A 27164-nucleotide genomic window follows, 5' to 3' on the forward strand; every position below is an offset into this window, starting at 1 on the left:
TTCTCACTATGACCTATAAGTACTATTAACGTTTCTATCTTAAAAATAAACAAGCAAGGGAATGTACTTAATTTTCCTGAGGCCAGAAGTTAGCAAGAAGCATATCTGGAAGTCACACCGAGGGTTTTCTGAAGTGACCATGCCTGCCTCTGTATTCTGCTCTTACTTAGAAAATGATTACATCCCCTGAGGAGCCCTCAGCCTGTAGTGTGCTGCAGAAGAAAGTTTTCGATGAAAGCTGAACTAGAAATGGGGACCAGTTATAAGGTCATCGTTATTATGCGGGCATGAGAAGATACTGGACACAGGTAGTATGAATGGAGAAGAATGGACATATTCTAAAGATATCACGGAGGTAGACTCAACCAGGCTTAGTAACTAACTGGATGTGTGGAACAGTATTTCTGGCTTGGACCATGAATACACTTCAGAGAGTGTGTTTGTGAAATCTACCAGGTTTATTGGTATTCTAGACAGCCAGAATGCCAGAATGATCAAGCTTATACATTGCTGGTAGGAATATAAATTGGTACACCTTCTATGAAAGGCAACCTACCACCAGTTTCTTCAAAATTAAAAATATGCATAGATTTGACCCAGAAATTTTACTTCCAGGTATTTATGCACAAACACGCATCTACATTGTATCATATATATAAAGATATATACACTGCAGCATTGCATGTAATTGCCAGTATCAGAAGTAAACTAAATCTCCTTCAGTATGAGATAGGCTAATAAATTAGGATAAATCCATTCAATGAAATTATTTACAACTCTTAAAGGTAATGAGGCATCTCTATGTGTGTGTTGATAGGGAAATATTGTATGTAGGCATGTGATTATATCAAGGTGCAGAAGAAAGTGTGTATAATAGGCTACCATTTTGTGAACACCAAGTAGATGGATAGATAGGTAGATGAGGAGATAGATAGGCATAGTTTGGTATAGATAGAAATCCATAGAGTATCCCTATGAGGATAAAAATACTGGGAGTAACAGTAGTTGTGAAGGGAAGTGACTGGATGCCTGGGACAGAGGATGGAAAAGGGAGAACTATTTATCAACATTGTATATCCATTTGATTTTTCTCTGTATGCATACATTTACTATTTTATTTACTTTTTAAGTTTATTTTGAGAGAGAGTGCCAGTGGGGGAGGGGCAGAGAGAGAGGGAGAGACAGAATCCCAAGCAGGCTCTGCACTGTCAGCTCAGAGCCTGATGTGGGGCTCAGTCCTGTGAACCATGAGATCATGACCTGAGCCAAAATCAAGTCAGATGATTAACTGACTAAGCCACCTAGGTGCCCCTAAATTTATTATTTTAAAATTGACAAGGTAATATAAATTATTAAAATTCAAGGCAGAACACTCTCCTGTTTTTAAATCTTATCTCTAGAGAAACATATATATGATAAAGGGAAAAGTCAAACTCTTAGTTTGATTTTGTTTAAAAATTTGTCTTTATATAAAATCAGAGTTTTTATAAGAAAAGTAATATCTTTCCCCAATGATTGACTTATATCCTCCCAAATTTATGGAAGCCCTGAAATTCGTAATACAAATATGGGAATATAAAAAAAAAAACACCTTAATTTTCGAACTGTTATTTTTCAGTCATTAAAGTCATAATGCTGCTAAAGTATTACATTTTTGTCCGTTAGATCGCTAACAGTTGGAGGGTACTTGCTATTTATCTAGATGCTTTGGAGTTTGAACATAAAAGATAATTTTTGACCTTTGTAAACTTAGTTTATTTAAGCAAGTAAAGATAATATACATGAAAAATGATATACACATTTTTATGCTCAATATATTTTAATTAGTAAATTGGATATGTTAGTTCAGAAAGAGAGGAGATCAGAGAACCTGAAACTATGAGACAAGAATTCATAGGATCTTGGAGCTTGTATTGATCCTTGAAGAATTGGGATACTTGAAATTAGAGAGGAAAGAAAACATGAGGCCACAGAGAAGAATCAGAACTTCGTTGTATACTCAGGGCACAGGAGTGAGCATTTGAGCAGACAATCTCAAAGAAGCAGGAATCTAGGTTGGGAAATATTGGTATTCATTTATACGGGAACCAGAAAGCAAGGAAGTGGGCTTTGATTTGATGATGAAAAGGAAACCACCATGTAAAATAAAATATTCTAGTATTTCCTTGATAATTTATTTTTCTAACATTTATTTTGAGTCTTTAGTATAAAAGGGTTTTCTATACTTAATGCATTTTATTCTTCACTTTATACCCATTAGGTGTTATAATGCTCTAAGTGGAATTAAATGAAATTCAATGGACCATTGGTCTTGCCTACTTTGAAATTATTCTATAATTTTAGTATCCCCTTTGGGCCCTAAACTCTCTTTTCTCTAGGAAAAGCAAGGGTGCTCCACTTATATACACTCAATAGTGTGTATAGTCAGAAACTTTAATTATTTTCATTCTTCCAAGTAATTCGTTTAGGTTGTCTGTTTTAAGTATGAAGTATATGAAAACATATACTTATTATATGGCAGGTTACTTAAACTGATTTTCATGGAATTTTAACATCTTAAAGATACAAAATCATCCATGTATTCATGGGACTACATTATGAAAATGCTTCTTTTGCTTAAGAAAATAAGTTTACAGAAATTCTTATATGTTATATAACCAAAATGAACGTGTTAGATTGTAGTATTCTTTTCAGCTCGGTTTGAAGCCCCAAATTTTATTCACGAATGAAGTGATTAAAAGAATTATTTTGGTAAACCATAATGTCAATAACCCATTATTTGGGTAAAACATAATCTCAGTAATGCATTGTTGTGTTCAAGCGTTCACAGTTTTAATGAATATGTCAAATGAGGGATCTTCTATTAAATTCACACTCCGTTTTCCTTAATATTGTGCTGGAGGAGTGACCTCGAGAGAACAGGTGTACCTACGCTTATAACTTACAATCCTGGCTGGGCATTCAGGCAAAGTCAAATCAATCCATACATTTTAAAAAGTTTTCCCTAATACGAAAATATAGTCTCTTTGTGAGAATGAGGTGGGTGGAGGCTCTTAGTAATGTTAGAATTTTGCCTGAAAGCTATAAATTCATACTTAAGTATGGAGACTGATGTTGGGATTTGCATAAAGATTGTGAATTGTCAAAGTGAACAGAAAATTTAACCTCTCCTGAAGATCCTAAAGATGTTTTCTCTGGAAAGATTTCATTGATAAGCGGTGAATCATTTAAATGCCATTTTAAGGGAATAACAAGTCTACCTCCAAGGCCTTTGAAAACATCACATCATAGTCTTGTTTGTATTATAAAACCTAGTGAACTTTCTTGAGTGCATTGTGGGTACCTTCCTTTGGAGAAATAAATGAGATAGTTATAGGACGCAAGTAAAAAAAATAAAAGATGATACAATATCAAAATGAATGTCAGAGTGATAATTATAATCATTAGGAATGATCACTATGGATTTTTTATGTTCATACATTTTATTCTTACAAACATCTACGTTTAAAATCAGAAAAATGCAATTTTGGGGGCACCTGGGTGGCTCAGTCGGTTAAGTATCAGACTTCGACTAAGGTCATGATCTCACAGTTTGTGAGTTCAAGGCCCGTGTCAAGCTCTTTGCTGACAGCTCAGAGCCTGGAGCCTGCTTTGGATTCTGTGTCTCCCTCTCTCTCTGCCCCTCTCCTGCTTGTGCGCGCGTTCTCTCTCTCTTAAAAATAAATAAACCTTAAAAAATTAAAAAAAAGAAAAATGCAATTTTCTAACATTTATTTTATTAATCCACATTTAATACAAACTTATCAAAATCCAAGTCAGTAGTTACTGCAGATAAAGGACATTGAGTAAAGACTGCACTTTTTAACAACACTGCCAGCAAGTAAGGAAACTTTCCTAAACTTTAAGGGATAAAAAAAGAGAATACCCTCCCAAAGAAAAATTAAGCCAGACAGAGTTCCACAGGCAAGGAAAACTTAATTCAAAATTTTGGAATAGGAGAGTGAGACTGAACTCAATTCTGCTGAAACAGAAGACAGCAGGGTTTTTAAGTGCTAGAGTGAACCAGTAGAAAAGCAGTGGAGGATGTTAGGAGGAGGTTGTGCAGTGTGATTAGGCCATCAGTGTTGGCTAACTGGTGCTTATTGAAGTGAGGCATCTGTCCTCCCACAGAGACTGGGAGGTAGGCATGATCTCCTTTGATGGGTACACATCCAATGGATGGCTCCCCATCCTTGAGAAAGACGTTCCTGGGTTGTACAACTGGCAAGAGGCTGATAGATTCACATCTCAAAGGGGCAGAGAAAGAATTTACAATTGCAAGTTTTCTGTAGTAAACACTCTAAGAAAAGAGAGGTCAACGGTCTAGAGTCAGGAGGAAGCCTGTCCAAAGTTGAGTCAGGTTGAAGGGAACAGGAAGAGGCTGCCTTCCTTGGTGAACTCTTCAGTTATATGAAGTCATACTGACACTATTTGGCCATTTTGACCTACAAAACTAACAGTTTCAAATGGTTTGATCAAAGATCCTGGGATCAAATTTCTTTACATGTTATTCCTACATTTTGCATAAACAAATAAATCTGGAATTGTGGTCTTTGATTATATTCTTTGTCACTCTAAATAAGACTTAGGGAGGGTTTTATAGGTATTTACATATATATAGTATGTGCATATGTTTGTATAATGTATGGGTGTTTATCAAAAACACATTAAAAATTAAAGTTGCCAGAAAAGGAAAAAAAAGTTAGGATAAAAATATAGACCTTGAGGCCTAAGAATAATTCTTAAAGAAAAGTGACAAGTTTGTTGCAGAACTTCCCATAAGTTAAAGCAAAGAAAGAAGCGTAATGTCCCCGTAGGATTAAAGCAATTAAGAAATTTAAAATAATTTCTTGGTGTTGAAATCTGACACATTTTTTGCTTTTAGTGCACATAAGGGCAACATTTTTGTGTTGGCAAATATCCCACTAAACCTTATAGCTAATTTCACAGGCCTAGATTTTGCTTGTTTATTTATTATTATCTTTAATGATACCCCTCAATGCAAACTCTTGGCAAAACCCCAAAGTATAATTCAGTGAAAGTAATTTGGTTACATATTAAAATAATGACATCCAGATACATGGCTCTCTAAAATAGAATTAAGAATTAAGAACTAAGATTATCTAGGGGCACTTGGGTGGCTCAGTTGGATAAGCATCCGACTCTTGATTTTGGTTCAGATCATGATCTCACTGTTACTGAGTTTGAGCTTCACATCAGGCTCTGTGCTGACAGTGCAGAGCCTGCTTGGGATCCTGTTACCCTCTCTCTCTGCCCCTGCCCCACAGCATGTTCTTGCTGTCTCTCAAAAATAAATAAATAAACATTTAAAAAATTAGATTATCTAGAATGAATTACCTCAGACAATATTACATACTTTTTTTTTTTTTTTTTTGGTAACGGAACTCTTGATAAGAATCAGATAATACAGATCTTGAGAGTTTGAAGTTACCAATTTTGGGAGCAGAATTTGGAGCTCCCCTGTCCTTAATAGATGTAAGTCCATATGCTTTAACAATTAACCAACGGCAGGGTGGACTTGAAAACCTCTTTTGGCATGTAAGAAGATAATTTAGGATACAGATTTTATAGCTGCTTACTTAACTGGCAGTTGGGGTCTATTAAAATTAGACTCCATTAGAATTATTCTTTCTCTATCCCCCTGTAGCTTCTCATACGCCCTTGTAAATACACAGCAATTTTCAGAGTGCATTTTGCTTTGTTTTATTTTTTTACATGATGGCATCTATGTTAGACAGTGAATTCTTTATGTGCAAAGACCATATTTTATTAGTTTTTGCATCCTTAGTACTTAGAGTCTGATAAATAATAGGGCACACAAAATAGTTTGTTGGTTCTATGAAGGATTTAAGAAAACTGAGGAAGTTTGATATTCAAAATTATATATAAAATATGTTAAAATTACCAACAAACAATGGACTTATTACACTTCACCTCTGTCCCCTGTTTGTCACTTTGTAGTAAGTACAGAACCATAAAATATTGTGGGTAAAGGTCATTTGGACTTTTGGTCATTTGGACATGAGTCACAAACATAATGGCAGACAATGCTAGTTTTCTCCGTACCCACTTTTATCCCCATTTTGTAATCGGGACCTTGGTTTGTGGCTGCCCAGAATGATGGCTGCATTTGCCAATCTCCCTTAGAATAAGAGTGGCCAAGTGACTAAGCTCTGGCCAATGAAATGCAAGCAGAAATGGCATGTGTAAATTTTAGGAAGCATCCCTCTTTTCTTCTTCCTTCTTGCTGACCAGGACACCGGTACTCTCTGGAGCTCACAGCCACTTGGAACATGAAGGGGACCACAGGTTGAGAATGGTAGAATGACAAGAGGGAAACCTCCTTCTCTGGTGTTTATGAATTGCCGTAACTGCCTGGACTTCTTAAGACTCAAGATTTGTCTATAGGAGAGAGAAATATCAATGGTCTTTTCTAAGCCACTCTGAGTTTGGGTGTTGTTGTTTTTTTTTTTTTTTCTAAATACCGATGATGGGGCTGAAAGCTTCTCTTCTTGTTCCCATATACTCTGTATAAATCTTTATTAGAACACTTACTCCAGTTTATTATAATCATATTTTTTTAATGTTTATTTATTTTTGAGAGAAAGAGCACAAGCAGAGGAGGGGCAGAGAGAAAGGGAGACACAGAATCCAAAGTGGGCTCCAGGCTCTGAGCTGTCAGCACAGAGCCCGATGCTGGGCTTGAACTCATGAGCCCTGGGATCATGACCTGAGCTGAAGTCGGACACTTAACCGACGTCACCCAGGTGCCCCTATAGTCATATTTTTTACATAAAACATTCTTTGAAGGCAGAAACATGCCTTCTTTATGTGTCGTTCATCCCTATCCCTGAACTCTACCTAGGAAGTATACGTGCACATAGTATATCCTCATTAAATGTTTAATTGAACAGTACTGGATTAATGACCTGAACTAAACTGCTTAATTAATATAGTACCATGGATTTAATTGTACCCTATGAAAATTTTGGTTCAAGATCATGGGATACAGTATAGAGTAGATACTCATAAAAAGTGTGTGGAAATGTTAGGTAAATACGTATAGGCTTACCTCCCACAAGTTACTCAGTATGAATTCATATTTTCTCCGAGGTAGTAGCGAATGATTTTTTTGTTACAGTTTTGGACATGATAATAATTTGTGCCAGGGAGTTTTTTTTTTTTTTTTTTTTTTTTTTTTTAATGTGTGCAGTGGCCAATTAGGATCTTTGTTTTGATCCTTTTATCACAAGGATATAAAACTAATTTAGAGAGCATAACTGATTAACCATATGGAGAAAAAAATTGGTGCCTCTAAAAACACATTCTGTTCTTTCCCTGTGTTCTCTCCTTCAGGGAATGAACACTGTATTCATCTTTAAACTTAATTTAAAGGTAAAGCATTCAGCTTATCATATGGGTGATTTAATTTTATCTTTGGTTTATAACATGTCTTATATTTTAAGAAAAATGTATTTTTCTGTGTCTTATACCATGGCAAAACTATTGACCTGGGTGAAATACATTTGTGAAAAGTCATATAGACTGGGTACTATAGATATCATTTTATTTCTTTTCTTTATAGGTTATTTCAAACTTGAAGTGCATCATTCCAGCAGCGAATTCCCGGTGGTCTTGTCTACTTGACCTACTCGTTCCCTATTCTGAAATCTAGAGAAGACTGTTCCACAAGACTCCTCTGTAAATTGCTGCAATGTCTGTATCTAATTTATCATGGTAAGTGAATCACTTTCTAACCTACAGTCCAAATCCATGCATAGCATGAAGCAGTATTTTGTGAGAAAGTTTTATGGTCAGAACCGGAGCAGAAAAAGAAACTGAAAAATCTGGTTTCCAGAGATTGTTGTCCTGTGTTAAGGTAAGGAGAGCTACCTAGAGTTAAAATTTTAAGACTTTCAGCATTGTGGTATCTACAGACTCTGGAACGGGTTCAATGCTTTTATGAATCCGAATAACATACCATACCTTTCTTTCTCGATACCTAGGGGAGAGTTAAGTAGGAATTAAATACTCATTCAGTGGTCCTAGCTACTGTTCTGTTCCTGGGAGCAGGAATAACAGGCCGTAAGGGCAGCTGTAAGGGTGGGATAGGTCTTTTTTCATCAGTGCTTTTCTTCAAGCCTCCTAGTTCAACGTATCTACCCAAACTAAACTGAATGGAACTCCATTATGGAAGAGAAAATTCCCCCGTGGATTCACATCTCTAAATAACTGGCATTCTGAATAATCTTTGACTTCTAGTTCATGTTTCAGTGCTGTTTGTAATTTAAAATAAGAAGTGTGCAATTTTTTTTTTTTTTTTTTTTTTTTTTTTTTTTTTTTTTTTTTTTTTTTTTTTTTTTTTTTTTTTTTGGCGTATAATCAACAACTTTTCTATGGCAACAAAGAGCAATACTAGCGGGGATGAATTGGAAGCCAGTTTTTTGAACTTTGGATTCTTTTTTTTTAAATATAAAGAGCTGAGTAAGTGACATTATACAGATATTATAATAATACAGAAACAGATTATATAATATTATATAATACAGATACAGATTGTATAATATATAAAAATACAGATTATGTAATACAGATATTATACAGTATTCAATATGTGAATGTAAGAAGAACCTGGTAATCCTGTCCATTTTCATAGGAGTCCATTTCATCGTTGTCTTCAGTTTGTGCCAGGAATATAAATAGCATTACATTACAGACTGGTTTCTGCAATTTAGCTCCATGTATTTATTTTTATTAGGTGAGCAATTTCTTCAGGGCAAAGGGTAGAATTGGTTGTTTAGATTGAGAGTAGTGTTTCTGAAGGACCCAATTTTTATGGACTCCCTAGAATATGTCTTTGGATTTTTACTGGGTGCTAAAGATCTCAGTTTAAAAAAAAAATGAATTAGGGGCGCCTGGGTGGTTCAGTCGGTTAAGCGTCCGACTTCGGCTCAGGTCATGATCTCATAGTTCGTGAGTTCGAGCGCCGCATTGGGCTCTGTGCTGACAGCTTAGAGCCTGGAGCCTGCTTCAAATTCTATGTTTCCCTCTCTCTCTGCTCCTCCCCTGCTCACACTCTGTCTCTGTCTCTGTCTCTGTCTCTCTCTCTCAAAAATAAAATAAACATTAAAAAAACTTTTTTTAAAAAAGGAAAAAAATTCTGTAGAATGTGTGAAGCCCTTCAAACCCCTGGAAAATATTAAGGACATATTTATTTAAGGAAATTATACTCCTGACAAATGATTGTGTTGGAGGTGAATCTTCAAAAAGCAGGCTGCATGCCAAACAAGAAAGAGAAAGATGAAGGGGAGAGGACAGAAAGGAGAACAGGGGAAAGAGGAGAAGGTGGAGGCGATTAAAACACAGCTGTGACTGTCATATCTCAAGATAGGTGTGGTGTGGCCTGGTTCACAGAATCAGGACAGGGCAAACACTTGAACCTGTCCTTGGTGTGTACCTCAGTTAACAGTTGACTTGATGTGATGTAATGGCTTGGTCAGAGGCCATCTCTTCAATGTGATGTTAGGCCATACAAAACACATTGAATGTATGTGTGTTTCCAGCCCAGACAAAGAGAATGTATGTTGTGTTTCCAGCCCAACTGTCTAGCACACCTCTTAGAATTTAGTAGCTGCTCTACACACTTATGAGGTACAAATGAGTGAAAAATGCAGAATAGGTAATTCAATGGTGAATTAATATTTTGATCCTAAAACATTTCTTTTGGTTGTGGGGATATCTTACAGAATTCGTATATCTGAAATTTGTTAGAATTCTTCCCATGTCAAAGGTACAAATTTTATAGAAATAATTCTTGGATATTTTCATCCAACAGTACCCTTAATTCTGGCTACACAGAACGTTCCACATTAGATTTCCCTACAGGGACTTCTTCATCTCTTTTGCCAGTGTCACCCCATCATACAACAGTGTGGAGTTAGGCATTAATTACATTCGTTTAGTGAAATTATTGTAGCCCACGGTCTGGCTCTCTTCATCGAAATCTAGAAACCAACACATGAAAATACTGACTGACGTTGGAAAAGAAACTTGTTTCACAGATTATTACTTTAAAAGAAGATACATAACTTTTACGGATGCTTGATTTGGCCTGACCAGTCCATCCTGTAACTGTGGAAAATGACATGGGAATCTTAAGTCGGAGGCTTGGACGATGACCGCATAATCAGAGCAAGGGGAGTTAGATGCTTCCAGTGTTCGAGGGACTCAGGATAGAGTACACCTGGCGGGATATGTCTGTCAGTAAGGCTGTCTCTGCCAGACGCCTCCATCTGTTTCTCAGGGCAGCTTCTTCATGGCCGGGAATTAGAGTAAGACGCCAGTCTTCATCTCTGTGCCTCTTTTGAATTCCGCTTCTGTCAGACTCCCCTCTGTTCAGCTACCTTTATAATGTTAGCAGAGTTTATAGTCAAAACCCACCTCAGTCTGCGAACAGTTTGGTCTGCCTACCTTGACACTGTACATATCTAATTATATCCGTGTGTTGATTTTAAAATTAACTCTGAGGCTTAATGGACGGGGGTGCCTAATTGTGATCCCTGCACACAACCTAAGAATTTAGAAAATATACGTTCATGTTAACCACTATCCAAGCAATCCTCCCAGCTTTTAAATATGTAGCATAAGAAAATTACCTTTTTACATATTAAAAGAAACTTCCTTGCTCTAGGACTTATGGGTATGACATTTGAAAAAATATATATATTCAGTAATTTGGCCCTTTCATATAGAATCTCAAAAAGAAATACAATCTAGGAAATACCCAAGTTTCTAGGAAACTATGCAGTGCCAGTCAGGTGAGGAGAGTAGTAGGAATTGATTATAAGAATTACATGGTAACATACAACAGATGTTTCATGAATCTTCCTGTTCAGTAAATAACTTCCAGGGGGAGGCAATGATTGAGTTGATGTTGGTTGAGATAGAGACAAAGGGATGTACAAAATCAATTACAGACATCCATGGACATGTGACAGACGATAGGCGACAGGTTCCAGGCTATGATCTGAGGGAAAGAATTGTTTCTGGTAGCAGTGGTAATTAACAGGAGACATGAAGAGGCACAGAGAATTGAAAAAGAGTCCTCCTATGTCTATAGCACAAAGAGGGGAATGGTGTGATACCGAGGGGTATTTGAAAGGACTTTCTGTGCTTCTTCCCTGATAATCATCTTCAACCTGTTTTTTTATGTTTTTATAAGATTAATATTATATATATATATATAATATATGTGTATATATAATTATATGGGCATATATATAACATTTTAAAACATTCATTCAAAACAAAATTTTTATGACATGAAAGCTAAGTAAATATTATCAAAAGTGAACATTTACATGGCATTTACCATGTGCCAGGCCCTTTTTTAGAGACTGTTTGGATATTGACCCACATATTCCTCACACAACCGTATTAGAGATGTAGTAGCTATTTGCGTTTCCACAAGTAGAAGATATAGGTACTGAAAGTTAAGTGAAAGGTGCCCAGTATGCTACAGCCACTAAATAGCAGAATTAGGATATGAATTCAGGCAGCTAGTTGGTACTCCTAGCTGCTGAACTATCCATATAAAAACCAACACTATCTGAGTAAAGCAATACCCTTGCTATGTGTGTGTGTAGTTTCGAGGTAGGTGCCCTAGTTCCCATTTCCAACCAGAATTTTTCCCCTTATTTCCTCAAATATAGACATCTGGAGCCTCTCCTGGAAGGAAGTGTATCTCTACACCTGGAAACACTATCAGGGATTAGAATAGTATTGAGGGTAGAATGTGGAGGCAGTAGATGAGCCCCCTAATTTCCTAGAGGAGGTGAAAAGGTTGTTGTTCTTAGAAACTTAGGTGAATCTCCAAAATTATGTAAGATGAACTACCTAAACTACACAATGTAAATCTTAGTTCCACTAGTCATGTTACAGGGTAGGAATTGTCAGGTTTTCCTCTTGATACAAAACAGGCACAACAGAGAGGTATCAGCTCTTTGCTATAATTCAACCAACATGGCTCTTCAATTGTCCATCTCATAGAGACCCTCCATTACTAAATCAAGTACTTTCAACTCCCCCTGGCTCTACTGCTCCCTTAGCTCCCATTATATTAGTGTTATGGTTACATATGTTAACCAGTATTCAGAGAGAGAGATCCTAGTATGTCTTAACTGATTTTGCAAAATGCCATCTTTTTGACCCCAAGTTGGTTTTTGTCGTGATGCCTGAGCACATTTCAGCTTTTGTTCACAGTATCTTAAAGACTGTGGCACCTGGCAGAGGTGAAGGTAATTGAACCAGAGCCATGTATGGGAGAAAGAAGACACTGGATGAATGAAAATAAAAAAGCCAACTAGCCACTCAAAATCCATTGAGCATTAGTAACGTGCCATGCCCCGTGCTGAATACAGAGATGCAGTCTTAGTAAAAAGTAACGACTCCTCTTATAGGAGCTCATCTCTTAGCCAACAAGACAGAATAATCAAATAACTGATTTAATGTGGTAAGTTTTCTGAAAGGTATGGCCAGGGTGTTTGGGGAAATAAAATGGATATGTGTTTTTCCTGCATGGGAAGAGATGGCTTATTTTTCAGGAATGCTGTACATCTCTTACATTTACTCCTAAAAATAAATCAGTATACTGATTACAAACAGTCAAACACTATGGAAAAGTATAAAGCAGAAATAAAAAATGACCAAAACCCTACCATACCTAGAAAGCCACTGTTAAAAATGCTGAGGTATCTTCTTTTCTATATATACTCACATATTTTTGCAAAACAACTCAAACCATGCGTGATATTTTGCCATCTTCTGTTTTCAATGTATAATTCTAGGGTCATCTCTCTGATGGAGATAGAATGACATCATCACATGTAAAGGCTGAGTGACATTGTATGGTAGTAATGTTATTTATTTCATTCATCTGGATTGGACCTTTGTGTGTTTTCTAATTTTCACTTTTTACTATTGTAAATACTTCTGTCATGAGGAAAATTATTCAAATACTTCTGGGTCACAAGGTACTGTGTCATCCAGGGCACCTGGTGAGGCCCTATGCTGTTGTAGCTCCCTGGATTACAGACATCAAGGCTATGGAGAAAATATATGTTTCTGAGAAAATATCTTATCAATTCATCTCTTTTTTTACTTTAGAAAATTAGCTGTCATGTATGCTAAAATCCCCCATAAACATTGAAAATGTGCTAATTGTCAAGGAAATATTTACTTACAGCTGATTAATAGGATTTTATCAAAAGTCAACAAACATTCCATCATGGATGCTCATAGATTGAAAATATAGCAAAGTCTGGGTTGTGTGAGTTACTGATGTATTGACTAAATTTAGAAGTGGTAAATGATCTTCATTGGATATGTTTATAGTGTAAAACACTATTATGAAGGTTGGTAAGTTCAATAAAACTCTGGTAGGAGATGAAAATTAATTTGATTTACCTTCTTTATCCAAAAGTAATAGTGTGTTAGAATCCTAGAAATGAGAAAGATGCAAAATTAGAAGTGTATATGCTTTTCTTTGGCAGATTATTTGCATTATAATGTTTTAATTTAAGTTCTTCTTTAAAGAATAAATGAAGAAAAGGGGTGCCTGGGTGACTCAGTCGGTTGATCATGTTCTCATGGTCCGTGAGTTCAAGCCCCACGTCGGGCTCTGTGCTGACAGCTCAGAGCCTGGAGCTGCTTCGGATTCTGTGTCTCCCTCTCTCTCTGCCCCTCCCCTGCTCAAGCTCTGTCTCTGTCTCTCTCAAAAATAAATAAACATTAAAAAAAAAACAATTAAAGAATAAATGAAGTGAATCACTCGGTACCATTCTTTGGTACCTGCATTTAGGAGGAAAGAAAAAAAGATTCTGGAGAGACAGAGGCATTCTATCTATATTAAGGACAGAGGAAAAATCAGTCTTTTCTCAAAGGTTGCCTTAACTGCTATTCCGTGAACCACTTTTCCTACACTGTTAAATGGCAGCCTCTCAGGGGCAGTAAAGGCAGAGGGAAATAGATACGTGAATCTTCTCTTTTTGAAGGGATCAAAACCCACAGTGGGAAAAATGTGGATAAGTAGAAAGACTGCAAAGGGAAGTTTTTACCCCGAGTTGTATAGTAAATGGTAAAAGTCAGAATTGTCAACAGTTTATTATTGGAAGAGAGAGAGAAAAGGTTAGACATAAATATAAAGCTAATATTTCTAATTGAAAAAAAGACAGGGCTTTCTGAGTGATAGGAAAAGCTTAGGTGGTGAGATACTGTATTTCCCAGGATGGTAAGTGCATTGAATGAATAACTATTATGTTAAGATGCTGGAAAGAGAGAGTATGTTTTAGAGCCTAAAATTTAGGAATCCTCATGTAAGTGGGGATGTTCAGCTTGTAAAAAAGTAGATCCAGAATACAGAAGAGTAATTTGAGTTTAGTAGAGAATAAAGAGCAAATGAAGTAGGAGAGAATGAGAAGAGAGAATAAAAGAGCCAAAATGAAAATTCAAGAGGGATAAAAATATATTTCCGAAATCACAATTGGATGGAAGTCAGTTTACCAAATTCTGAATAATTTCGGTATCTCTTTCTATTCATAATATACCTTTTCAAATAGAAATTCCATTATTGGGGTGCCTGGGTGGTTCAGTCGGTTGAGCAGCTGACTCTTGATTTCCGCTTAGGTCATGATCCCAGGGTCGTGGGATCAAGCCCGATGTCAGTCTCTGTGCTGAGCATGGAGCCTGTTTGAGAGTCTCTCTGTGTTCCTCTGCCCCTCTCCCCTGCTCACACACTCTCTGTCTCTAAAATAAAAATTTTAAAAATTTAAAAGAAATCTCTTCATTATTAATGTGATTAATCCTATTTTGATTTTGGCTTGACACTTTAAGTAAACACATTATATTTTAGTATCCCTGATCATGTTTGGCTTTGAGCTGTGTGCCTTCAGAAATGGCTTTTTAAAAATTAAACATTTATAGGAAACCTGGATACTTTTTTGCATATATCAACTTCAAATCCTTTCTCCTTGAATAACCAAATAATTAGTTAAACAGAATATTTTTGTTTGTTCTTAAACATTAGTGCCAACTAGACACAAATCACATTTTGAAGAAAATTGGTAAATCTTGGCCAGCTTAGAGGAGTTTGTTATCCTGTGAAGTTAAGGAATTTGAGGTTGCAGGTTCACTTCCCACAGAGACCAATTAGTTCTACTGTCTTCTCTGGCCAAAGCCTATACCTGTGACCTTGACCAGGCCTCCTTCCCAAACTTGCCGTTGGTCACAAGTCATTAGAAACAGGTGATTGATTATCAGCAATTCACAGTCAGTATTGAGAAAATATGTTTACACTAAAGCCAAGTGCTCTTCAGGGCTTGATAATGGGCCATATGATTTTCCTTTTGAATATCATCCAGGTCTATATACATGCTTTGAAATAATGTCTTTTCGTCATTCCCAAGGGAATCATAATGTACTTTCTTGTAAAAGAACTAGAGTGAATTATCATGGCAATATTTCCTTAGGCCATAGAAAATTTAACATAAAACTGGGCAGTCCATTTCAACCCTGAGGACTAGAGTTATGAAACACCAGTCCTTTTGGACTTGAATAATTAAGATAAAGGCCACTGAATGGTCTATGAAATACTTTTAGTTATTAAAAGTTATGTAGGTTAAGGTATGTTTTTTTAGCATGATCAAAATTAAATTTTGTAATCTTAAACATCCTTTGCCATTGGTGTATAAAATTTTCAATGACTGTGTCATCCTGGTATATATCCCCCATTGTCTTTTTTTTGTTCGTTTGCTTATTGGATTTATTTTTGATTTGTTTTTAAGATTGTGAAGAGAGTTTACCTTGATTTTAAAACTATTGCAGTGTAGTTAAGAAAAAACATTTTTCAACTCAATTGGACAGTCACTAAAACAGATGTATTCATTTATACTTGGTTTTATGTTCTTTTTTTAAAGAATAGTTTTGTTGTTACAAGTTTCACAGGAACTTAACAACAATACCTGTGCAGTTAGAGAGATAGATTAGTCGAGTTTAATTTGATCTAGACCAGCAGTACATTATTTTTATATAAATTAGAAAATATTTTCTTACATTTATATTCATTCGTGGCTTCAGTCAACAAACATTTTTGAGTGCCTACAAGATGCAGTTTTCAATGCTGTGGACAGAATAGGATGATAAACGCAACAGAAGTCCCTACTCTCATTAAGCTTATATTCTAGTGCTGAAGGCAGACATAAACAGAATAAACAAATATGTTTTGTAATACTCGATAGTGACAAATATTTTGAAGGATAACCAAGCAGAGTAAAAAGAGTGATGGTGGGGAGTGGGGAATTGGTCAAGAAAAGCCTCTTGGACAGGGTGACAACATTTAAGCAGAGAGGGAATAACCAATATAAGTCCTAGCAGAAAACCATTTCAGGCAGAGAAACGGGAAGGGCAAAGGCTGTAAGAGTAACATGTCCCTGTTGTGTTTGAGGAAACATCAAGGAAACTAGTTTGCTAGAAACAGGCAGTAGAGGGGAGAGTCCCAGGAACTGAGCTGATAGAGGTATCAGGGGGACATGCTGAGCATGAGGAAGACTGGATTATATTCTAGATGTGATAAGATAGGAAACTTTGCCCTCACTGACCAGATTACAGGTGAAAATTCATATAAAACATAAATTCAGTGAAATTCAGTAATGGGAAGAATTGAGTGTTGGGAGCAGAGTCTTGATCTTATTTCTATTTCAAAAAGACCTCTCTGTGATCTTCAGATTTTATGAAAGCAATTCATATTGTATTCTTAATATACTCAGCAGATATGATTAATAAGATGTAATAATGAAAGAAAAAAAGTAAGTTAATGAAAAACCTTTTTCATGAATATAGCCTGTGTCTCATTATCATCCATTTGAAAAGATTCAACAAACCTGATATTTCTGAATAATTAGGGGCATGATATAAAAGATATTTCATCAATAGAAATATTCTGTCTTCCATTAAGGAGTTTTATAGAGATCGATGAACGTTTTTATAAATTGTGGAAATTGAGAGTGTATTATCAATTATCCAACTTATATTTCACATTTATTTTTAAATTTCTCACCACCACAAACTTAAGGCTAATTTCAATATATAAACATAAAAATGCATTAAGCAGTGAAATGTCTCTTCTGTACTGGTTGTTTAATATTATGTGTGGTTTTCACAAGGGGCCAGATATAAACAACATCTGTCCAAGTGCTAACATGTGTTTTAGAGAGAATACTGCCATAAAACTCCCATGAGTTCTTCCTTGGAAAAAAAAAAAAATCACCTTTATTCTAAGACTATTACCTTTATACACCTTTGGTGATAAAATATAGTTTCTTTTATGGTACTGATTATAGAGAGAAGTTAGATTATTTCTCTTTATGTCTTTACTTGGCAAAATAAAAGTTGGAAACACAACATCGATCCCTCTCCTCTCCCATCTTGTGTGTGTGTGTGTGTGTGTGTGTGTGTTTTAATTTAATTGGACTATAAAATGAAAAAGTCTGGAACTTCTGGTGGAGCAGAATTATTTCAAACCGGCTCCAATCCAAGATATTACTTCTCAATGGTACATGATCCAGATCACAGAAGAAATCATTCATGGACATCTGCCACCTTCATTTGACACTATGGGTTATAGAGTCAGTAATTAAGAAAGCTTAGAAGTGACTTTATTGCCTACATTGGGTTAAAATGGCCTTACAAGCTTATAGTAATTCTTCTTTTATTTGACCTAGGCAAGCCCCTGCCTGTGTAAGGAGGTGTGGCTAATCTATCCTTCTTCCTTGGATGTATCATTACCATGTGTTGTCCAGAAAGCCTCTCTACAGGGTTATAATTACTTCTCTTTTGCTATTTGGTTTTAGTCACGTTTAACCCTCATGCCTTTCTTTCTTTTTTTTTCCAATAATTTTTTTCTTTATCAGATAGTATTAAAGTTTTCCTACTGGTGTTTCAGCAAACTCCTATTTTGTTATGGGCAAAATCAGTTCATTGCTCAATGCTGTTTGTTAATGCTACTCCCAAGTAATATGAATATTTGTATTTCATAATAAGTAGGCCTGAGCCTTTTGGTGTGTTTTGATTCCTCAGAATTTGGAAAGTCCAATGTTCTCACATTCACATTTATAAAGGTCACATAAGTGATATTTGGTGAGTTCAAACTATTAATTATAGATACCAAGTTGAACTCAAGTGAAAATCTTCCTTTTAGCTGGGTCTGCTTAGATAGAATGGGGCTTGAATTTATAACTTCAGTGCTAAATCAGTATTCAGAGCAGCCCAGCCACGGCAGCAGAGACAGAGCGACCTCTCCCGAAAGAGCCAGATACACCAGGTCTCCCTGTTGCAGCTGGGAGCTTGTGGTGGAAAGCTCAGGTTTGGCGACATTTACCATCTTTTCTGACTGATAAATTTCATGTAGGAGGGCTGTTATTGTTCCAGATGGTTTGCAGCTTGATGCACACTGGCTTCATAGATTCCTGCTGTAATTGAAAATTGGTTTTACTCCAACATTTGACAAAAAAATTAGATTAGGTTAACTACTCTTTGGTTTTAGATTACTGATACAAAGTGCTTTCATGAGTATGACAGACAAAGTTGAAATTCAAACTAAGTGGTGTCCTGGGGGGCATTTTCACTTAGACATTTTCCCTGAGGTTTTCAGAATACCGTACAGTTGCATTCAGATACAGAAATTGCCTAGAATCAGGCTCACTGAAATTTTGATGATCCTTTCAATCTATAATATTCTTTTTAGCGTTTTTTAAAAATGTTTTTCAAGTTTTTATTCAAATTCTAGTTAGTTAGCATATAGTGTAATATTAGTTTCAGGAGTAGAATTTAGTGATTCATCACTTATGTATAACACCCAGAGCTCATCACAAGTGCCCCCCTTAATGCCCCTCGCCCGGTTAGTGGCTCCCCCCTTCCCACCGCCCTTCCAGCAACCCCCCAGTTTATTCTCTATAGTTAAGAGTCTGTTTTTCTGGCTTATCTCTCTCTCTCTCTCTCTGTCTCTCTCTCTTTTTTTTTCTTTTTAGTGTTTTAGTGGAAAACTAGCTTGGTATTTGAAGTGACTGTAAAGATGATCGTATGAAAAGATTTAAAAGGCATCTATTAATTTTCTTGCATGGTGAGAGCATTCATTATGTTTATTGCTTTTAAGTTCTTATAAACTGAGTAAGAGAAAGTAATTTTCTTGAAGTGAGAATTCTCTTGATATCCTTCCATGTTTTTTTCAAGTTTGGTGTTTGGAGAATAAAACAGACGTATAAAATGCTTATTACATTTGGCAGGTTGTAAATGTGATCGATTGAAGGTCAGCATTGAGTTATAGCTGTTAACAGAAAATGTGTGATGAGATACAGGAAATTTCAGCTTCCTAGTTAGAATGTGTCTTGACAGCCACCTACTGGGACAGGGATGAGGTCATCCCACATGTTGTTGGCACCTGGTACTCAGCAGGTGCTTTGCACTCATGAGTGGCTAACATTCACCAGACCACTCAGTCTGATTTCCCAGCCCAGGCATTGTAATGGGGAGTGTATGTATATCTTACCGGTGGGAAGATTTGGATTAAAGAAAAAAAGATCTTCCATGAGAATGGAGATGATGTGATTTGACTGCCATAAGGTTAGTCTGGGTCTAAATTATGCAGACATTTGTCACTGGGCACTGAAGAGTTTGGTGGATATATTTTCAGCACTGGATTAGAGGTCTGGCTCACTTGAGCTAAGGTGAGAGCTCTCCTGGTATCTAAGAAAATAAAACAGCCCTGTTCCTATTCTGTACTGTTGATTTTTAACCTCTGTACTTATGGAGAAATTTCCTCAGATCCATGTTCTGTCATCTTCTGCTCTGTCTTGTAATCTTGTCTCCTCATCGTTATAAATTATTGGCTGACATTCACAGGATATGTGCCCAAAATCATAGAATATTATCTAGAAGGAAGCTGTGAGGTCACAGAGGGCATTGGTTACAAAGTTGAGCTTCATGGACAAGAGCCAGTCAATAGCAAAGCATCCTGTTAAAACATAAAAGAGAAAAAAATATTGGTCTGATTTTGCTCAATTTCTTTCTTTAGTCTGAAATAATAAAGCATGATTACTTGGTATTAAAATGGTCTTTCTTGGGGCGCCTGGGTGGCTCAGTCAGTTAAGTGTCCGACTTTGGCTCAGGCCATGATATTCAGATTCTGTGTCTCCCTCTCTCTCTGCCCCTCCCCCACTCACAATCTGTCTTTCTCTCCTTCAAAAATAAATAAACCTTAAAAAAAATTTTAAGTGCTCTTTCTTTTATGAGATGAAGGTAATAATAAACAGTAATTACTGTCCCTGATTGATAAAATCAGAAGTGTTCAGCCCAAAAGTCCAATTTTAATTTTCAAATTTGTGCTTCTATAGATTTAAGAATCTGGGAACTCCTCATCCAGTTTGATTAATTACCCAAACCATGAATCCCATCTATAGAAATTCCTACAAGTAGCAACCCAGCCTTTCCTCAAAACCCTTCCTATGAGTTCTCAGACTTTCATATGGTCTTGAGCTTCTCTAACTGTTACAAGGTTTCTTTTACATTGGATCTAAGGCTACTACTTTAGTTACCACTTTTTAAAATTTTTTATTTTGGCAAACTCTACATATACTATTTCTAAAAGAACATTTTCCTAAATGTCTTCTAAAGACTACTGATTTCATAGTATATGTTAACAGGTATGATGAGGAAAGGTGGGGGGGGGGGACCACAATCAAGTATTTTGGGGAAGCAGTAATTCAAACAGATTACTTAATTTCAGTACCACAAATTCTTTTTTTTTTTTCAATTTTTTTAAACATTCATTTTTGAGAGTGAGGGAGTCAGAGCATGAGTGGGGGAGGGGCAGAGAGAGGGAGACACAGAATCAGAAGCAGGCTCCAGGCTCCGAGCTGTCAGCACAGACCACAATGTGGGGCTCAAACCCACAAACAGTGAGATCATGACCTAAGCCGAAGTCGGACGCTGAGCCGACTGAGCCACCCAGGCACCCCAGTACCACAAATTCTTTATTGGGCTGATTCATTCAATAAATCTTTATTGAGCATTTACTGCATGGCACGCAGTGTTCTCTATTCTGATCTATACTGGAGATATTTAAGAGGAAGATACAATAATCTGGGTTTTCGAAATTTAGACTGTAGAATCTTATTTTCTTTCTTGTAGTTGGTATTACTTGGGAGAGCTCTAAAATTATTAGGTAAGAGTTATCTTCTTCCACTCGTCTCCCTTTCTTGAAAGTTTCCCAAATTAAACCTGTTGGTTCTTTTAACCTTGATTTAGTTACATGATTTCTAGACCCTCCTACTCTAGTCTGGACATGCCTTAGTTTGTCTTTGATTCTGTTGAAAATATGACATTAACACAAAAACCAGGTTTGGTTTGACCTAGCACAGTATGAGACTGTTACCTTCTTCTTCTTCTTCTTCTTCTTTTTTTTTTTTTTTTTTTTTTTTGGCTGTATATTCCTGTAAGTACAAGAGGAATCATTTTTGTCTTGTTTTTGTCAATTTTATCATGTGGATATCAAATATGAGCTCGAATTCCATAATGAGCACATATCTATATCAAGCATCATCTTGTTAGAGCTATCCCATCAACCCTATCTTGTTAAAATCTTTTTGGAAATTTGTTCATTGGACTTTCAAGAAGCTACCCACTCAAGTCTATCTTAAGTAGGGACAGGTTATTGTAGGAATAACTTTAGAATAATGAGGACATGTATCTCAGGCACACAGTCAAGCTTTCTGTACTGTAGAAACAGCAGTACAAGAAAGTGTCAGGGGAACACAGGACAGCTGTACCATTGGGCCACATAAAATTGAGAATGTGGTTCAGGAACTGAAGGCCAGTTAGGATGCGTTGATGCCCTAGTGGCTGTCATCTCATTGCCTCCAGGAGCAAAACTTTATTGATTCCTCTTCCTATTCTGTGGCAATAGTCTGATTTACCTGTGCCTTTCTTTGTGACATTCCAATTCTGTACCTGCTACCCTGGCCTAGGTCTCGCTATGTATTTCAAGCTAAGAGTTGGGTACCATTGGGTACCATTGGGTAATGTAGTATACCTTTGGGTATACTACGGTCTTGTGCAATAGCTTTCTACAATCAAGCAGTCCTTGTACTGTGGCAGTTCTAATCTACCATATGGCTCATGGCACAGGTTGGATTTTTGAATATAGCTCTCTTTGAGGTTATCAGGATAAATTAATCATTAATAAAACCAAGGTAAACTGAATAGAATACCGAGTGGTTCTTTTTTTAAAAAAAATTTTTTTAATGTCCATTTATTTTTGAGAGAAAGGGAGAGAGAATGAGAGCAGGGAGGGGCAGAGAGAGAGGGAGACACAGAATTGGAAGCAGGCTGCAGGCTCTGAGCTGTCAGTTTAGAGCCTGACATGGGGCTCAAACCCACAAACTGCGAGATCATGATCTGAGCTGACTTCTGACAGTTAACCAACTGAGCCACCCAGGTGTCCCTAGTATAGAATACTGTGTGGTTCTTAAAGTGTGGTCCCTGGGTTAGCAGAATGAGCATCAGCTGTGACTTTGTTAGAGGCTCCACCCTAATCTTAGTGAATCAGAAATTCTGGGGTTGGGATATAGCAGTCTGCATTTTATCAAGCCCTCCAGGTGATTCTGATGCAAGCTCCAATTTGAGAACAGATGGTATAAAACCGTCTCTTTGGAATCTGGAGTTATAGTGTGATCGCCAAAAATAATGACTTTGAATATAATTGATATGCAGAGATCTTTCTGATAATATTTAACAGTTCCAACTGTTTTTTAAAGTTGCTTTTTGACAGAAGGATGTAATTATCAGCATATAAGATCACACTTTTTTCTGTTATCTGTGGCATCCAATTGATGTAAACTTTGGACCAATTTTTGGGGGGATATACAAATTAAAAAACAATAATTCTTACTCCTTAATGTTTAAAACTAAGAGTAATGTGTGCTGCTGGAGGCCATTCCTGCCCATTCTGGTTTTCATGTTATTTAAAAACATATATAACAGCTGTGTTGAAATAGAATTCATATGTCATGCATACACTCATTTAAAATACAGAATTCAGTATCTTTTGGTATATTCAGAGATGTGCAGCCATCACCACAACCAATAGAAGACTTTCATCACCACCAAAAGAAACCCCATACCCATTAGCAGTCATTCCCCATTCCTTCCCTTTCCTAACTCGTCATTAGCCATCTGCAAGCACTGATCTACTTTCTGTGTTCATGAATTTGCCTATTCTAGACATTTCATATAAATGGCACCGTCTAATATATGATCTTTTGTAACTGGCTTCTTTCGCTTCACATAATGCTTTCAAGGTTTATCCATGTTGTAAGCAGCCTCAGTACTCATTTTCATTATTCCAAATCCTTCCAAATAATATTCCATTGAATAGATATACTATGTCTGAATATAGACTGTATATATATATATATATATATATATATATATATATATATGGATAGATATAGATAAGGATATAAATTATCCATTTATCAGTTGATGGACATGGGTTGTTTCCACCTTTTGTTTAAATAATACTGCTATGAACACACATGCCCAAGTTTTTGTGTGGACATTATTTTCATTTTCATCATATATAATTAGGACTGGAATTGCTGGGTCATATGGTAGGTCTGCATTTTATTTCTTGAGGAACTGACAGGCTATTTTTCAAAGTGAATACATCATTTTATATTCCCACCAGCAGTGTGTGAGTGTTCTAATTTCTCCATATTTTTGTTCACATTTGTTGTTATGTGCCTTTTGAATATAGCCATCTTTATTGGGTATGAGTAGTACCTCTGTGGTTTTGAATTGTACCTCCCTAATGATTAATGATGTCGATATTAAGCATTTTTTATATGCTTATTGGCTACATCTTTGGAAAAATGCCATTCAGATCCTTTTCCCATATTTTAATTGAGTTATTTGATTCTTCATTATTGAATTATAGGTGTGTATATATATATATATATATATATATATATATATATATATATCCTACATGCAGGTCTTTATCAGATACATGATTTCATGGTAGTTTCTTTTTTGATAAGGGCTTAAAAGACTAGATATGATATATGTATATGGCAAGAGAGATTAATAAAGATGAATTTTTTTTTGCAATGAAACACAAAGTAGAAATGGTCGCTGCTATGATAATTCAACATCAAATTTATCTGTTTAATTTATGCAAGATATTTAAGCGAGGGATTTTGCTTTAAATTTTTTCAGGAGAAAACCAGCGCCTAATTTTATTTATTTATTTATTTATTTATTTATTTATTTATTTATTTTTAATGTTTATCTATTTAAAAGTTTTTTAAAATGTATTTATTTCTGAGAGAGATAGAGCACGAGCAGGGGAGGGGCAGAGAGAGAAAAAGACACAGAATCCAAAGCAGGGTCCAGTCTCTGAGCTGTCAGCACAGAGTCCAACGTGGGGCTTGAACTTGTGAACTGAAAGATCATGACCTGAGCCGAAGTCGGATGCCCAACTGACTGAGCCACCCGGGCACCCCAAATGTTTATTAGTTTTGAGAGAGAGCGAGAAGGAGGGAGGGGTCAGAAAAGAGGGAGATAGAATCTGAAGCAGGCTCCAGGCCCCGCACTGTTAGCACAGAGCCTGATGCAGGGCTCAAACTCATAAACTGTGAGATCATGACCTTAGTTGAAGTCAGAGGCTTAACTGACGGAGCCACCCAGCTGCCCCACCAATGCATAATTTTAAAGAAGAGAGAGTTTCCATAAAGAATGAATAGCTACAAAATGAAGAGTTCCAACAGAATTAGAACTAAATATAAGCTATTAGGTATAGAAGTTAGAATTTTAGTTATTGGTGGTACAGGAAAATAGTTTGTAATAATGGGGCAAGAACAATAGTGCTCTCAGTGTATGTGTGAGGGAGAGGGATGGAAATAGAGACAGAGATTTGCATAATTAAATTAGAATGTGGTAAGTAGGAGAGAGAAGGCTGGTCATGAGGTGGACTCAGGATCAAGGAAGAAGAAAGTCTTTAGATTGGAAAGATTTAGGTATGTTTGAGGCAAGGGAAAAGGAAGTGTGTGGAGAGGAACAATTGATTGCACATAAAGGAGAGGGTAATGGCAAATTCTAATGAGGCAAGGAGGGGCAGAATAGCACACACCAAGAGAACAGTTCCATGATGGCTGTCAGGCCCCCTCTGTAAGCTCCTTGACCATTCTCAGACGTGGGATCCAAACAAACCGGATTCATCTGTACTGTTCACGTCATGTGTACTGTTGACCTGAATGAGATTTCTCTCTCTCATTCACATTGCCTCATAATATATTCATCTGAAGTTTCCATGAAATCATCAGGGTTGATTCGTTCAGGAAGAAATGTTCCTTATTATAGAATATTCTGTATTACTGAATTTTTTTATAGTGACATTCGGTTTAAGACAAGCTTTTAGTTAAAAAATTCACCTGATGTTCCTTACCATTCAGTATTTCAGTTGCCTAAATATATCTCTAGTCATGCCACAACTCCAGGTGGCATATAGATGTGTGAAATGATTACTAATTTTAATCTCTTAGCTGAAGCAAAATTAATGAACAATAATCCAGACATTTCTTTCTAAATTATGAGCTTCCCTCAAATGATTCTCTCTTTGTTCTTATGGTTTCTATGTGAAGCTTCCCTGTCGATGTGATATCACTGTCTGGAGAATAATGTATGAGAATTAGACCTTTAACTCACTCAGAATCAGGAGACCCAGCCTTAAATCCTGCTTCTGCAGTAATCTGTGTCATTGGTCTAGTCATATTCTCTCTGGACACTTTATTTATGGTAAAATTAAACCATTCCCTTGAAATCAAATTGGAAGTCCCTTCCAGCTTTGTTAGTTTGTGAGTCTTTACAGAAGTCTATAATTGCATTTTCTGTCTTTGTTTACTAATCTACGTCCCCGAGTTTGATAGACAGCATTCTGATTTAAAGGTAGAATGCACCACATATTTACTTATTGCTGATTTTTTCCGTTGATTGTAAATCCTTCAAATAGAGATCCTGATAATGTTTCCATTACTTGAATGCTGTCATGTAACATTGATCTAGCCCTGCTTGCCAGACTGGCCCAGGCTCAGGCCTCCCCAACAGTATCTGCGCACTTGCTGGGACCTTGGCCTCCTTTTTCATGTGAAGTGTGAGTGTGAATACAGCACTCTTGCCTCTCATCCCAGCACTGCCAGAGGGTCCCAGCAATCTGGTATTTTCTCCTGTACTCCAGATTCTCCTGTCCAAGTCTGAGAACCACAGTGGATGTTTGTTTTGTTTTGTTTTGTTTTGTTTTGTTTTGTTTTGTTTTGTGGTTGGGAGCTTGGGGTTGAGGGCTCTGAGAGTGCTTTCCATACTGAGCACTGTGCTAGACTCTGTAATTTAGGCCCAGTACATTTTTATGCTGGTCCTGGAAGTTGGGTAATCACCAACTTATACATGAGGAAACTAAGGCTAATTTGATTAAATAACTTACCCATGTAGGTGGAAGGAAATGGTCTGAACCTCTGACAGGTAATGTCCAAAGTCTTTGCTCTTAGCTACTCTGTTTTTGTGCATCTACGGTGACTCTGGGGAGGAAGAATACTGGGTTTACCTGGAAGGAGGAACTTTAAAGCTCTTTTCCCCTGTCCACACCCCCCCCCCCACCCCGCCCCAGTTGCCTCCAAGGGTGGGGAAGTGGGAGACTTGAAGAATATGGGGAAGGAAAGATTGATAACCGTATCTCTTGACAGTATGCTCACTTCATTTCAAGGTATCTATTTGAATGGAAATCATGTTTTCCCATTGATACTAATAAATGATCATAAAAGCAGTTGCCATTCCTTGAGTTGCGTAACGAGGCAAGAACACTGTTGATCAGTATTTTAATTAGGTTATAGCACGAAAGACGTTTTGAAATTTCTCCATGTAAAAATTCCATGCATTTTACATAGTTAATATCATTAGTTTATGTACATCTAAATATACATGCTGAATTCATTTGGAAATGTGTT

At 36.6% G+C, this 27164-nt stretch overlaps 1 protein-coding gene across 1 annotated transcript in view; it reads left to right on the top strand.

The window, feature by feature from the left end:
* The window catches only part of OXR1 (oxidation resistance 1), a 445002-nt gene that overhangs the window by 75724 nt on the left and 342114 nt on the right, over positions 1–27164 (top strand). Inside the window, exon 2 of the mRNA XM_019467866.2 lies at positions 7646–7797. Coding sequence (XP_019323411.2) covers positions 7775–7797 — 23 coding nt within the window. The 5' untranslated portion in view covers positions 7646–7774. The remainder of the gene's footprint in view (positions 1–7645; positions 7798–27164) is intronic.

This window comes from Panthera pardus, unplaced genomic scaffold (assembly GCF_024362965.1).
Source record: "Panthera pardus isolate Hobbes unplaced genomic scaffold, ASM2436296v1 HiC_scaffold_7, whole genome shotgun sequence".
In the NCBI taxonomy this organism is placed as follows: domain Eukaryota; kingdom Metazoa; phylum Chordata; class Mammalia; order Carnivora; family Felidae; genus Panthera; species Panthera pardus.